The sequence below is a fragment of the Contarinia nasturtii genome, unplaced genomic scaffold (genome assembly GCF_009176525.2).
Source record: "Contarinia nasturtii isolate CC-2019 unplaced genomic scaffold, AAFC_CNas_1.1 Cnas_scaffold_1037, whole genome shotgun sequence".
Lineage (NCBI taxonomy): Eukaryota > Metazoa > Arthropoda > Insecta > Diptera > Cecidomyiidae > Contarinia > Contarinia nasturtii.
The window spans coordinates 5,229,645-5,244,948 of record NW_022198383.1 but is presented as its reverse complement, the minus strand read 5'-3'; the positions used below and the strand labels follow the sequence as shown (position 1 = coordinate 5,244,948).

General features: G+C 33.2%; 2 protein-coding genes across 2 annotated transcripts in view; one reads left to right on the top strand and one right to left on the bottom strand.

The window, feature by feature from the left end:
• Window positions 1-15,304, bottom strand: part of LOC116344532 — a 76,208-nt gene that overhangs the window by 35,075 nt on the left and 25,829 nt on the right. The window lies entirely within an intron of this gene.
• LOC116344533 (esterase FE4-like) lies at window positions 8,670-10,877 on the top strand. Its single transcript, XM_031773137.1, has 6 exons — window positions 8,670-8,918; window positions 9,023-9,643; window positions 9,699-9,912; window positions 9,983-10,164; window positions 10,220-10,491; window positions 10,558-10,877. The coding sequence occupies exons 1-6, from the start codon at window positions 8,724-8,726 to the stop codon at window positions 10,721-10,723; spliced, it is 1,650 nt and encodes a 549-aa protein (XP_031628997.1). The 5' UTR covers window positions 8,670-8,723; the 3' UTR covers window positions 10,724-10,877.

Sequence of the window (15,304 nt, the reverse complement as noted above, 5' to 3'; positions counted from 1 at the left end):
TATTTCTTCCATGTGAATTGATTAATTGCAACTCAAATAAGGTTATTATTATGCATGCGCTGTTCATTGAGGCTTCGAATTACCTTATGCTGTTGACTTGATCATAGATGATTATGTAAATAGTTGATTTGATTAAAATTCAAGTGCCACGGTAAACAACGAAGAAGAAGAAGAAGAATAGAAAAACGTATGGCAGAAGCTCGTTGTGTATACCATGATAGCGGAACATGATTAATTACCAGGCCAAACATATTTTTTCCACTTCAGACTTCACATCGGAATGCGTAGTATATTTGTTTTGCATAATTTTGATGCGACTTTCGAAAAAAAACAACAACATTAAATTGGATTTTTTGCCGAAGAAAGAAAATCTACATAAATGAGGTTGGCTAGAAATTGGCCTACTGACAACGTGATGTGTAAAAAAGAAATAAATGAATGAATACGGGTTGTCTGAAGTCAATGATCGTTTTTTGCTGGTAACTTTTTCCTACCCAAGACTGATCGATTCATTTCAAAATCAAATTTTAAAAAAAAGTTATGACTAAAACCTTTGACTGATCTTTATCAACGAAAGATTGTCATTTATTCAATCGATCATGCATAATAATTGAAAATATTCAGACCGAAAAATGAAACTCTTTTTAACGATGGAAATATGTCAATCGGCTCAGAATAAACCATCAAAATAATTTGAAAAAAATCAAATTCTTTAAATTAAACACGTACTGCATTTAAATTATGAATCAATTCAACCGATTCCATTCCACCTTCGCAACATTCCTCAAATGAATGCGCAGTGATTACGAGGATTCAATTATTTCGATTCAAATTACGTGATGCATTTCTTTGGGATGACATCACTCATGTGACACAATAGCAAAAGAAAAGATTGCTATGTGCACAGGTTTTTTGTCCCATCTACCTGTCGATATCTATTCAAAAATACTTCAATAATAGATTGTGGCAAGTGTAGAAAATGCAACCACAAAATGAAAAAAAAAAACTGAATAAAAATAATAACAAAATGTCTCTGAAAATAAAATTCCGATGTCTCTCGCATTCAATAAAACCGTAAAATTGGTGATGGGACGCTCAACACGATAAAAGAAAAAGATCATGGTGTGCCTTAGCCACAGTGAATCGGACAAAAAAATGTAGAACGAAATTAATTTTCGAACATACACAAACATATCATCTTCATCTCTTTTTTTTTTGGTTCGCCTGATTTTTTTTTCTGTTTCGTTGATGCTTGGGTCGTGCAGACAATAGCATCTTCACTGGAACTCAGTCTCCATCTTTTATTCTGTACTATCTTTGTGATTCGAGCCGTACAAGATAAGTCGACAGAAAAATACATTAAAAAAATGCTCGTACACGAGTCTTAAGAACTGGGTGATCGTTTTTTTTTTCTCTACCTTTTCACTCTTCTCTCTTCAGATTTTTTTTATGTGCGTATTGTTTTAGTATTAAGAAAAAAAATTGTGTTTGTTGAAATTGTAAAAACCTCATTCGGGTTGAAAATTACGATTTTGATTCTATTTAGCCAGTCAACAGAAAAAATTGCTTTTTACACATTTTGGATGTGTTTTCATGTCTTGAGAGCACTTTACACATTGTTTGCTTTTCACCACGCTTCATGATGCATCATCGCTCACGAAGGATGAAGCGACTGACAGTCACACACAAAAAAATAGTCGAAGAAAAGTAAACGAGACACTGAAAGGCGGTAGCATTTTTGGATTATCGCTTAGATTAAATTTGAAACAAGCCCTAAAAACGTCTTCTATTTCGAGACAGGATTTGGGTCATTTTTTTGATGACTCAATTTATATGAGCATGAAAAAGGAGGAGGAGGGAAGTTTTTATGACGGATTCAATTGTTATTTGCCACTATTTTCATGGTCGGATCGAAATTCATCTACTGGAATAAATACTTTAAGTAGTTCGTATGAATATAAAACCTCTTTTGTTTGATCAAAATCAAATTCTGAAAGGACTATGAACATAAAAAACGGATTATTGCGGATTGCCAATTCAATAGGCAAGAGGTATGAATAGATCTATCTATTCCTGAAAATAAGTAACATTTAAATTTTATCTTAAAATAGTATTCATTAAGATAAATTTAAATCTTAAATTCAATTGGTTTTCAGCTGTAAAGAATTCCAGAAGTTTTTTTTTTCTGAAAAAGTGACAAGGAAGGCTTACCATCTAATGGCAATGTAAAAATTTATTTTATTATTATTACTAATTGCAAAAACATAAAATAAATCCATTATTGAGAAATAAAAAGTAAATATCTCTTCGATTTCGTTCGAAACGCAAAGATTTTCAGAAAAAAAAGTTCATCCCCTCTCTTCAATTGGCGATGTGCGTGTATCGTTTAATTTTCTCCTTGCTTAAAGCAATTTTATGGTATCAGTTACTCCAATTTGTATTTCTCTTTTTTGCCGTTTTCGCGCGCGTTTAAATTCTCTTTCGAGAAGTGCCGTTTTCTGTTCCATCCATTGAATTTTTAACGAGCAGCCAATTCAATTTCAAGCATTACAGGCATTCCATCGGCTTTTTTCCCTCTTCGTTTTTTTCAAATCAAAAGCAGATTCGATTCGAATGTACTTATTTTCGAGCGGCGATAAAGGAATACGAAGTGAAATTATAATGTGAGTAAATGTAAAGAAATATGTGAAAATTGCTGGCTTGATTACTTATTTTGTGAACTAAAAGCGTTGATCGTATAAATAGTTAGTATTCAGAGAGTGAATACATAAATGCATGCCTAATTAAACTCAATCAAAGCATTTACCACTTTGCATATTGGACTGATTCGCTTCGGAAAATTGATCGACATGCTATTTGAACCAACGATCAATTTCGATGTGATAATTTACTAGCTGAATCCAATAAAATGGATCAAGCGGCATTTAACGCTGAAAAGGAATATGTTTGTTTTGTCAAGCTGTTCGGCTATAAAATTCCAAAATCATGAGGTTGATAATATGAACGTCTTTTTTTCTAAATTGGAGCAATAAAATGTTGTTGACAATGAAAGAACGCTAAAGAAGACAAAAAGCATAGTGGCCAAATTTTATTTGTAACAAAATAAATGTGGAAAAGTCATTTGTCGATATTTTTCTTTCTTGGTGCGGCTTCGTTTGCAATGATTTTTGAAATGGATGTTATAAATTTCCAGCCCATTCTTATCGAAACGTACACCGTATGGAACTTAACGTACAGTTTGAATGAATATAATGTTTCTGACACCTAGTTTAAAGCGCTTTGACGCGATGCATGCAAAGTCTTAAGAGAATAAAACATGAATATCTTAAACATTAGTTCGGCTGTACCTTTTCTTTATCGCATTCAAAATTGCCCCATAATTTCGAATAAACGTCAATAATTATTGTCTTCTAATACCATTCGATTGAGGCTTGTCTTTTGTTTGTCCTCGCTTTCTGAATTTCATTTTATGTTAATGGAATTCAGAAAAAAAAAACATTGTATGTTCGTTTCTCCTTTCTCTCTTGCAACGAAACGAGAAAAAATGTTAAGAATAAATGATGTGCCGATATTGCTTCTGGATGTCAAGAAGCACATAAAGAAGAACACAAGAAAAATCGGATTTCAGATATATATGCGTAGAAAAAGAAACGAAAAGAAAAGACATTTTTATAATCGCACCATTCGTCGATGAAGAAAAATCGTTGATGGTCAGCACACGCGCGTGTTCAAAACGAAATGAAATATATGCTGTAGGTTTGCGCGGAAAAATATTGAATTTCATATCAGCAGGCCAGTTGTTTGTTGCCGATGATGGCGATGGCATCAATTTGCTGCGAGAAATGACAGAGACGAAAAAATCCGATCGTTTAAAAAGACAAAAAAATATGAAAATTGACAGCAAAAGAAAACGAATTTTAAGTAACACGATGAACAATTGATAAAAAAAGCAACATCATCGCTGTTTAACACACCGTACGTGCATAAGAGCGAGTTTTGTATTTTGCTGCTGTTACTTTTCTCCCCGTCTCCTTTCGTTTTAATTGAAAATACGTATGTATAGTAGTTGTGAATGCACAAATCGATCATAATTTTTTCTTCTTGAACGTCATCTTACCGAGTAATCTTACTTTTAGCGGTCATCTTATGCATGCCGTGACTTAGGCACATGCCCACGACGTGATGTGTTATACTAATGCCTACGAAAGAAGCTAGCCCTACAGAATATCTAATCAAAAAAAATGACGCAGAACACTCGATGCCCGATGCGCTTCTCGTCAAACTCTCTTTCTCTCGTAGATTAAAAAAAGAACGAATGCGCAACGACAGAACCGGTTCCAACTCTTTTTTGTAGCCTCTGGATTTGAGATTAACAGTGATGTACAGGGCTATCAACATATCTTCTTTGATTGTAAATACAATGTTTACTTCATATTGAATCAGAAGATACCCGAAGAGAGACCAGTGTTGTAATGCATTATTATGAATCGATGCAACGATGCGGAGAACAAAAGCCATCACGTGTAGTCTACATGTTAAATACTGAAATTAAAAATTGCACAAATAGTTGTTGTGTGTTTTTTTGTGTTTGAGTCAATTTTTTGCGGAATTTTGCCCTGCGCTGTATAATTATACGCGTGCATCTTTTCACAGCCATTCGAAATTAATCAGAAATTCACCACCAAGCGAGTTGATGAAAGGTAAAATGATATTTTAACCGTACGACAATTATTGTGGAATGAACTTTTCTAGCTGGATGCTTTTCTAGGTTCGAAATAAAATACATCGTCGTATGTTTCGATGAGGTGGAATGCCATTTTATTTCTTCGAAAAATCCCATTCCGAATCAATGATTTGCAATGCGCTATCAGAGTGTATTCTTTGTTTATTCTCACATAAGCCGCTACGGCGACAAATCGACGCTTGAAAGGAAAGCTGTTTCTTTATTCACTTATAATTGGCATTTCATGGAATCATTTCGTAAAATAAAATAAATTGTTGGTTTTTGTACCACTCAAATGCACAAAAAATCATTCCGTACGGTTTTTGATTTATTTGCGTTGTCAGAAGTTTCAAATTCATTACTTTTTTGACATTTTGCAAGATTATAAATTGTATCAGATAGCCAAATCAAGCAAAATCACAATTTTTGGGCAAACACAAAAGAGGTGAAAATTACTATTTTCATTCGGAACAAAACATTATTTTCGTGATTTTATAAACACATTACGAACGTTATTTATCACGCTTCATGCAGAAAAAAATCTTCCAGTTTCTACATTTCTATGCTCAATGGCATAAAATTCGGTTTTTTTGTTGATCCCTTGCTTCTACTGTCCATCGACTACTGGCTTGTTTTGCATTCGTTATCGCTTCATGCTGTTCCTTTTCGAAATTCCAGCTACATGCATTTCAGATCAATAATTATCTTGAAAAAGTGCATGTAAACAGTTTGCACTCGATTCGATCGTACAACCATTTCTGGCCCATTCAATTTGATTGGTTTTGCTCCGTGCTCTCGTTTATTATATGTTATATGTTATTTATCACAGAAATTATGCAGTTACATTGACTGTGAGGTGTTCTAATATACAATCACGTCCGCGTTTCGCTTTGTTACTCTCTGGTTTTTCTATATATTAAACGCTTCGAAATATCGAATGTCTATGGTAAATGTGCAAGATCCAATAGAAAATTATAGATAAAAATTTGTAAGCGCGCGCGCCAGCAAGTAAACACAGTGAGTCGTTGATCAATGTTATGTTCAATTCATGATTGCAAGGAGAGCAGCAAAAAAAAGCAGCACAATGAAGTGATCCGTGGCATTCGAGCAACAAGACAAACTAAACAATGTTTGTATTTTGTGAGCTCCCCAGGTAACAGTTTCTTCGTTTGAAACAATGCTGATTGTTGATTTTACGTGACATTTTATTCTCGGTTGCATATAAGTTTACATTTTCCTCTTATCATTGTCTTCTCGATGGCGGCAACTGAACAGCTTACCTGGGCTCATGCACAGCGACAAAAATGATATAAAAAAAAGGTGAAACATATGGTCTCGTGCCATGCTACACATTTTGTGAGTTTAATACGAATCGGCAAAGAAATATGGTCGAGCTGCGGCGGTAATTTGCGCAGTTGGTTCAATTTGGTTCGGACGTACCTTTGGCACTTTTCAAGCACTAGACCACTCAATGCACAGCAAATGAAACGAAAATAACTTAAGCACGCGCGTACCACGGACCATATGAAAAAAACATGTAATCAAGATTATTGTTATTTATTTTGATTCGTTCCTCGTCTGGAGTTTGTCTTTTCGTTTTTTCCACTTTTCTTCTTGTTAAAGTTTCATATGCTTGAATAAATGTGATTTTACACGTTCAATTTTTCTTTCGTTTCTTTTTTTTATTATTTTGCGCATTTCTCTCTCTATGTGTTCTTCAACGTTTCGAACAAATGAATTTATGGTTGGCGTTCGTACAGTTTAATTATCAGTGAGCTTAAAATCATACATAATTCCTGACATCGAATTAAACCAAATTCAAACTACATGGAGTGAGAAGAAAAATGGCATCAGTCCGAATGACTTATGGAATTTATGTAAACAGCATTCATTGTGAATGCATTTAAAGTTGAGTACATTTCTTGCTTCATACTGATAAATAAATGGCCATTTTTTCTCTTCTGACAAGTAGCATTGTTGCGCCAAAGTGGTTTTTGAAGTGCTAAATGCCGTGAATTATCAAGAAAAATATCCATCATTTGATTCTCTTGAGCGGATAAAGGATTCGTTATAGTGATACTCGAGCATTGGAGAACTTTCGAACATATCAGCTTTTACGCTCTAATGAGTTCGACATTTAGTTCGAAAATTATTCTTTGCGGTGAATTTTCAGCATGAATGTGTACTTTGAAATTTTGGGAATGAGTTTTGCGATGAAAATTCGCCACGAAAAAAAAAACATTGTTCGATTAGAAAACATGAGTAAAAAAACGCGCAAAATAAGTGTTTGAAGATGATTTAATCTAGGTAAATTGTCTGAAACGAAATTGAGCACCATGGGAATTATGGTCAAGCATGTTTGAAACGCATTAAGTTAAACATCGTGGCTCACCATCGAAATTGTGAGCAATATATAGTTATAGCCTATTATATATTGACGATGATAAATGCGAAAGGTTAAAAAACCTATTGTTTGAAACATGTCAGAAATTATAACAAGCTTCGAACAAAACGAGCTCTTTACATTTATTTCATACGCGATTGGAAGAAAAAGAAATGAAGAAACTAAATAAACAGAGACAGAGGGATAGAGAGAGAGAGAGAGAGAGAGAGAGAGAGAGCAAGAGATACGAAGAGAAAAATTTGTACTTGTGCATGTCTGACGAAAGAAGAAGCCCTCCAAAATAAAAACAGAGTATCACATGGTGAACACTTCTACAAATCAAGTGGCTAATTCCCATGACGATGCCATGCATAATATGTATGGACGATGTTTTTTTTTTTAAATATATTCAATTCAATTTTTTTCCACTTGAATTCTCTGGGACGCCTTCGAAGGCTAAAAGCCATGAAGGGATCGCGCGATGTATTCTTTTAACATTATTATAAATAGTACACGACGCATATATTCTTCTGACTTTGTTTTGTTTATTGTACTCATGAAAGAAGGCTTCGAAATCATTAGTTATGCAAATTAGATTGCCACTTGAATTGTTTATGTTTGACCTGCAATTTGCTTTGAATGCACCGATTCATCGAACTATTAAAGAAAAATCTATTGTCACAATCAAAAATTCAGATTTATTTATTTAGGCATAAATTATTATGAACCAATACTATCACCTTAACCACACTGCGTTCATGACTACCGGAGCATAAAGGTACGCCTGAATAAATTTGGGAATAAAATTGTGATGATCAAAAAGTTAAATGAGGCACACAGACCGATGTAAGCCACTTTTGTTAATTTGTTGTTTATTGGACTATGTTCACTTTTTGACAGCCCAAAAAGGCAAGTGGCTAATCCCAAAAAAATTGTGTGTATTTCTTTTGTTCCCATGGAATACACAATTTAAAGAAATTTAAACAAGTTGATCTTTCAGGAAATAATTTGTCGCAAGGGCGGAACAATTATTGCATTCAATCACTAAATTAACACTTCAAATGTGATGATTAGTAGTGGTAATTTATTTGATTTTTTTATCCTTACGCAAGGTAGTGTTAATTTTATTTAAAAAAAACAGTGTCGTGAACAGTTGAAAACTAAAACATTTGTTTTTATGAGAAGTTGTAAAGTTGTGTCACGACTTTTGTGATTTTCTTTGCTAAAGGAATATTTGCTTGTAAAATCCAAATGAACTCAAAAAAAAAAAATCTTTTTAAAATTTAATCATTTAATATGCAGTAACTTTACTTAATGATAAGAATTCATAAATGATAACAATACAATATAAAGATTTGTTGTACGAAAAGGCTCTGTAGTATTCTTCAAACAAAAATTATAAAATTTATAGTTTTGTTATCGTATGAACACAAAAGATATTCAAATATTTACTGATCAAGTGCGTCACAAAAAATGAATATACCTTTTTAATTGTTAATGTGTGTATTATTCGGCATATAAAAGAGTTGCCGTCAAATAAAGTGTTCAGTTCTCTCAGATGCATATGCAAAGCATCTCATTTTAGGGGGGATTTGTTTTGTGAATTTATACGAAACAATGCTGTCGATAGTGTCAAGTTTTATTTTTGTCTTGTGTGCATTTTGTGTATCGACAGAAGAAGAATTTCCTGTTGTTAATACAAAATTGGGACCGATACGTGGACGTTATCTTGAATCTCGTTTGGGCAACAAATTTCTTTCTTTTCGCGGAATAAGATATGCCGAAGCACCAGTAGGAGTTTTAAGATTTCAGGTAATTATTCAAATTATCCAACAAATAAATAATGCGAAATACAATCATATAAAATATATGAGTACTATTCAATTTATTTTTATTTAATATTTATTCAATTTTAGCCGCCCATTCCTGTGAAAACATGGAATGAAACGTTCGATGCTACAGAAGATGGGCCAATATGCGTACAAGAGACACAAGATCCTTCCATCATCACAGAAGATTGCCTCCGCCTTAACGTTTACACAATAAACAAATCTCCGGACCGAAATCGTGCCGTAATAATTTATTTTCATCCTGGTGGATTTTACGAGTTATCTAGTCAAAGTAAATTTGTGGCTGGACCGGAGTATTTGATGGATCATGACATCGTGTTTGTTACAGCCAATTATCGTTTGGGAATATTGGGATTTCTCAGTACAGGTACAAAAGAAGCTCCCGGCAACAATGGTCTAAAAGATCAAGTTGTCGCAATGCGATGGGTTCAAGAAAATATTGAACAATTTGGAGGAAATCCTAATTCAGTTACGATTATGGGATACAGTGCTGGAGCTATTAGTAATTCATTACATATGGTATCGCCAATGTCTCAGGGTCTTTTCCATAGAGTCATTGTAATGAGTGGATCAGCAAGTGCGCAGTGGTCGATTCCATCTGATCAATTGGATTTAGCGAAAAAACAAGCTCGTTTATTGAACTGTTCAGACGAATCAATCGACAGTATTATGGAATGTTTGAGAAAAGTTAGTTAAAAAATGTAATCAAAAAATGCTAAATTTAAAAGAATCACTTTGCTAGGCCACCAAGGAAGATTTCTCCAAAACAGTTCGTGACATGTTTGAATTTGCTGTATCCAATCCGATTATTCTGTTTAAGCCCGTTGTTGAGCGTGATTTTGGACAAGACAGATTTTTGACTGAAGACCCCACATGTTTGATTCAAAGTGGGAAATTCCCTAAAATTGAAGTTTTAGCCGGAGTTACGGAGCACGAATTTCTTTTTCCAGCTATCGGTACGGTTTCTTTTCCTTCTCATTTAATATTTAAATGTGATGAAATAACATTATTTTCCTTCTCCGTTAGACATACTCAAAAACGATAGTTATCGCCAACAAATGAGTACAAATTTCGCGAAATTATCACCAATATGTTTTCTGTACGAACGTGATTCGACAAATTCCGAACGAATTTCATCCAATCTAAAGTCGTACTATTTTGGTAATTCCAATTCATCAGATTGGCTAACATTTGATGGACTAAGAAAGGTAAACTACAATGTCCTAAAAGGAATAGATTATACATTCATGACATTTTATATAGTTATCAGCAGATGGAATTATTGGTTTTGGAATGCATCGCTTCATGAAACTAGTCAATGTGCATACAACAGTGTATCGATATGAGTTCAACTACACTGGTCGTTACAGTCACACATACTATCCAGCTGATAAGCCTTATGGCGCTGTTCATCATGATGATTTACTTTATCTTTTACGTGTTCCCGTCATGACACCAATGTTTAACAAAACAGACCCAGAAAATCCTATTGTCGAAAATATGACTGGATGGTGGACGAATTTTGCTAGCACTGGGTAAAGGCATATACAAATGATTTTCCTTTAAACAAATTAAATAATGTAAATAATTTGTCATTTTAGCAATCCAAATGTAGGCGCATTCAAATCTTCTGTAGAATGGTTACCATCAACTACTCAAGAAGGTCAATATTTGGAAATTAATGAAACACCAACCATGAACAAACAACTCTTTGCTGATAGATATAGCGTTTGGGATACACTTTTCCCAATCGAGTGTCCAAATTGAATAGTTTCACAAAAAGGCTTTACTTTTCTTTTATAAATTACAACTTCCAACCAATGAAACTATGAATATTCAGAATAAACATTATTTGAAAAAGAGCCAATCGATACTATGTTGTTTCTTGAAGATTGTATACAATAAAAAGCAATAAAAACAACATTGTATTCTAGTATTTTAATGATGTTTACTGGCAATATTTCAATTCACAAAGGACTTCTTGGATTCTTTATCAACCCTTTTATCAGAGATGAGAATTTAAAATTAATCGTTATGTATGCTTTCGTATTTTTCATTCTATCCCATGATAGAATCAACTCGATTCATTTGCATACAAATGTTCTCATTTCTATGGATATTATAAATATTCTCGATATGAAAAAAAGCATTTAATTGGCACAAAATTTTGTTTTCCTCATATTGAAGAGGGGGATTTTCACAATCATAAAAATCTATCTTATCAAGCGTCATCAACAGTCATCAACAGTGATGTCCGTCACTTTTATGCATAACATTTTGAATGAAATATTCCTATTATAAAAAGAATTGATTAATTAGCGAGACGAAAGCGTAGAAAATATGACTCTTTTACATATTTCAGATTTGAGTTTTTGAATAATATGTGACGGCCATTTCAACATATGCTAGCTATTATGTGTGAAAATAAAATTTAAATTTTAACTTTCCTATTGAATGGCCACCGTTTCTTAGAAGCCCATTGATTTCTGTTCGTGTGTAGCAATCGCGAATTGTAGCAAGTCAATGTAGTAATTGCAGTGATCGAGTTTTTGTTGCTAAGTTTTTGCATCACTTGGCACGCGCACTCGTGGTTAATAGTAACACTTTTCACCCTTTTTTGCTGTCCGTCGAACGGAAACCAAGTAAAATATAATTAAAATTGACATATGTATACAGAGAGGAAAGAAAAGCAAATCCGAGACGAATGACTTTACAATGCAATCATATAATAGCAACGTACACACCGATTTTACTACTGTTTAACAACATAATGTAAAACCGAAAAAAAAGACAATAGATAGATAATTTGCCTATTCTTCCATTTCTCTGGCACACAATAATCAGTGTTAGTCGCTTTTTTTGCAATGTTTGAAAACGATCTCAAGAAGAGTAAAACTGGGTATTTTGCATATGTAAATCGTGTGTTATTATAATATCGTTTGAATTTTCCTGTGAGAAAGATGCGTTCGGACGGCAGTCAAATCGATGGTCAGTTTTTTAAATAGACAGTATCCTAAAATGAATGCATCATTGTCATGCCATTTCAGCCAACAAATGCATCTTTGCACCTGTGGGAATCACTATTTATAAATTATAATGTTGAGAATAATATTTATTTCGTTCGTCATTTACATTTAGATTATTTATGCCGGTTCGTCGAGAAAACATTTTCATTATACTTTGAATGTCTCTTCTCAGTGAATATAATTTGATTTTAAATTTAAATTCACTTTCTCAAATGGCACGCAACTTTTCATTTTGGTTTCGCTAAATTTGCGCTAATTTGATGAGATTTAATGTTTTTTAACGATATGTCGGCGATTTAACTTTTTATTTCTTCGATCTTTTGTGTTGTAGATGTGTTGCAATCGCAAACTCCAAAAGAAACGAGATACGTAAGTGATCGATATCAATTTTTAAAATACCAACCACTTTCACTCAACCACAGACTTATTTTTGGACGACATTTAAGTGCATGTTTGAAGCAAAATAACGTAAATGACTATATTTCGTGTGCGAATACAAAGCATCATCGTTTGTTATCTAATCGCTAGATCGTATATAAAAACGTAGGCATAACATGTAATTGCCGGAATACATGACCTGCGAGTGTAAATTGTTCAAACAAATAGCAGTTGGTGGAGTGCTCTTTTCAATATTAAATGTTGTCGTGTTTGCATCGAGTAATCGTTTTTTTCTCTCCTTTTTTCCATCATGGAAAAGAAAAAGTTAATTAATTGTTGCTTTTAATTAGCACGCAATAGTAAACAAATCTACGCGCGTTGAACCAACAAAAGTATTCGTCATTTAAAGAAAATTTATTGAGCGACCGGTCCATAGATTTTGTTGAAGTATTTTAATGAATGAAAAATGTAGACAACAATTCAGAAGTCGCAAGCTATTTCAATTCTATTATCATAATAAAAGAAAAGAACGACTCTCTGTTTGAGTTGATGTTTTAAATTGGTCACACGGAAGACACTGGAACATCACATGGTAATTATTTTAAGATCTTCGACGCAATCAAAAATTGTTTTATGTGAAAACACGCAACGATCGTAATTAGAATCGAATACGTTATTCTTTACGTTTAAAGTTCTGTATTTTATTTTTTGTAACACACAAAAAAGGGAATCGATCAAAAATAAAATTATCTCGCATTCGATAGAGCGTCGCATAATTTGGATAGTATTTCGTATGATCGTTTAGAAACAAATTATCTTTGATTCCGTTGAATTTGTTATTTGTCACATTACATTCGTCATTATTGTGTGCGCCAGACAATCATTTTTCGTTACTATGGGCATCCCATTTGATGCCACTATACCTACAGCATCGTTTATTTAATCGTAATCACAATGGAAATCAAAACATTGAAAATGTTTTCCTTTACTTTTTCTTCTCATTCATTCGACCATTGATTGAAATAAATTGTTGGACAATCGGTCAAAAGAGAATCTGTTTTCATCAGCTCAGGCTCTGTTTGAACCGATGAACGTTCCTGTGAATATGCCTTGCAACAACTTTATCAATGTCACCGGTTTTTATGATGGAATTAATTCAAATGCATTCATGTAATTAGATCACATGGTGAGATTTGAACGACTCACAAGATGTTGAAAGACATTTGTGGTCATTGTTAAATCTGAATTTTGATTATTTTTTTCTTTCGCTTGAATGGGATTTGAGTGAAATTCGAGTGGACATCAACAAATTGAATTTTATTTTATTTGAATAGAAATTTTATTGCTCGAGATGTGGAGAAATTGAGAAATTAATTAGGCATGCTGTGTGACCATTAATTTAGATGCTTTAGATGCACTGAATAATGAACAGATTCAAAAGCCAAGAAATCCAAATCAGTTTTTTTTTCATGCAAAAATGTATGGAATTCCATTTGCCACCAGTCAATGTATACACTTTGTTCGCTAGAATTCTTCAGATTCGATACATGGCATAAATATTATAAATCATGATAATTAATAACAATCATAGTATAGAATAGTAGAACACTTTTTCTTGTGTTGACATTATACACACGGGCAATAATTCTTCTTCAATGTAACATTCAGTTCAACCTAAGTGCATATTGATACAATCTCTTGGTAGAAAAAAATGTGCTACGCATATGAATATTTTATTCGGAGAAATTTATGATTTGCATATAATCTTGTGTTGATATTCGATCGCAGCAGTATTTGATTTATAAGCGGAAATCCATTGAAACGACGCTCTTACTTAAGGCCAACCGATAAGTTTTTCAGAATGCCGTCACGACAATTACGCAATTATGCCCTCAGATAAGCGACATTTTATCAGGAAATGAAAAGAAATGCATTTTTACCGTTGCACGACCGACAATAAAGATGACATTCTTCCATTCTTTGTCCGTTTTGCCATTCGATATAGTGTTAACTTTTACACTTTTGGTGTCAACAGATTAACAGCAATGACGTTACCAATACGCAAAGCCGTTGAAACGTAACACGCTTCGCAAAATCCCTTTGATTGATGCTTAATGAACCAATCGACGAAATACATTTTATTTGTATTTATTCTTCTCTTTCATGCAAGCACTTTTAGATAAATTACAAGAATTTTCTGCAGAGAATCGACGATAATTGAATATTTCAAGTATAAAAGTTAAAATCATTTTCAACTTCAGTGAATGCCAACGGGCAAGTTAGAATGTAGAACTTATATGATCATGTAATTTGTCGATTTTCGCATCTTTGAATCAAATCGCAACAGATACCCTACGGATCTCGCTATGGGTACTTTTAATGCTCTTGACCTTTCATTAGATAGAGATACGTTTATGGCGATTTTTATTATTATTTGTGTAGGTCTTCGTTACCAAACGTTAATTGTTTTTTTTTTTTTTTTTTTTTTTTTTTTTGGTTGAATCATGTTGAGTAATGCTAATAATCGTTTGCTCCAAAATTCCCTAGTTTCATGTGAAACACTTTCTTGTTTAAGCTTCGAGCAGAAACAAAAGATTTGATAAAATGACTATAGAAAACATAAAATTCTACATTTAGATAAAAAAAAATATGTTGTACACAAGTTTGCCATTAGTGAAGTTTCGCTCCACAGTAGCCATTAAAAAAACCTAACGAGGTTGGATGGTATAACATAGATTTAACCTATGCCAAAGACCAATGACCATTCAGAATATAATATTATACAGTTTTTCCGTGACTTTTTGGATAAACTTTGCTCTTTTTTTCAACTTTTGATGAAAGAGTGTTTGATGATTATCAAATTCACAGGTAATCAAACTGAACAAAATAAATAAATGTTTTGAATCATTATCTTTTATTTCAGTTTTGGCTTTCAATTATATCA

What these genes read in the sequence shown, in the direction of transcription:
- LOC116344533 (XM_031773137.1), top strand. Translation starts at nt 8,724, where the DNA reads ATGCTGTCGATAGTGTCAAGTTTTATTTTTGTCTTGTGTGCATTTTGT. An exon ending in TTATGGAATGTTTGAGAAAA is followed by an intron (nt 9,644 to 9,698) that starts GTTAGTTAAAAA and finishes TCACTTTGCTAG; the next exon opens with GCCACCAAGGAAGATTTCTC. An exon ending in CATTTGATGGACTAAGAAAG is followed by an intron (nt 10,165 to 10,219) that starts GTAAACTACAAT and finishes CATTTTATATAG; the next exon opens with TTATCAGCAGATGGAATTAT.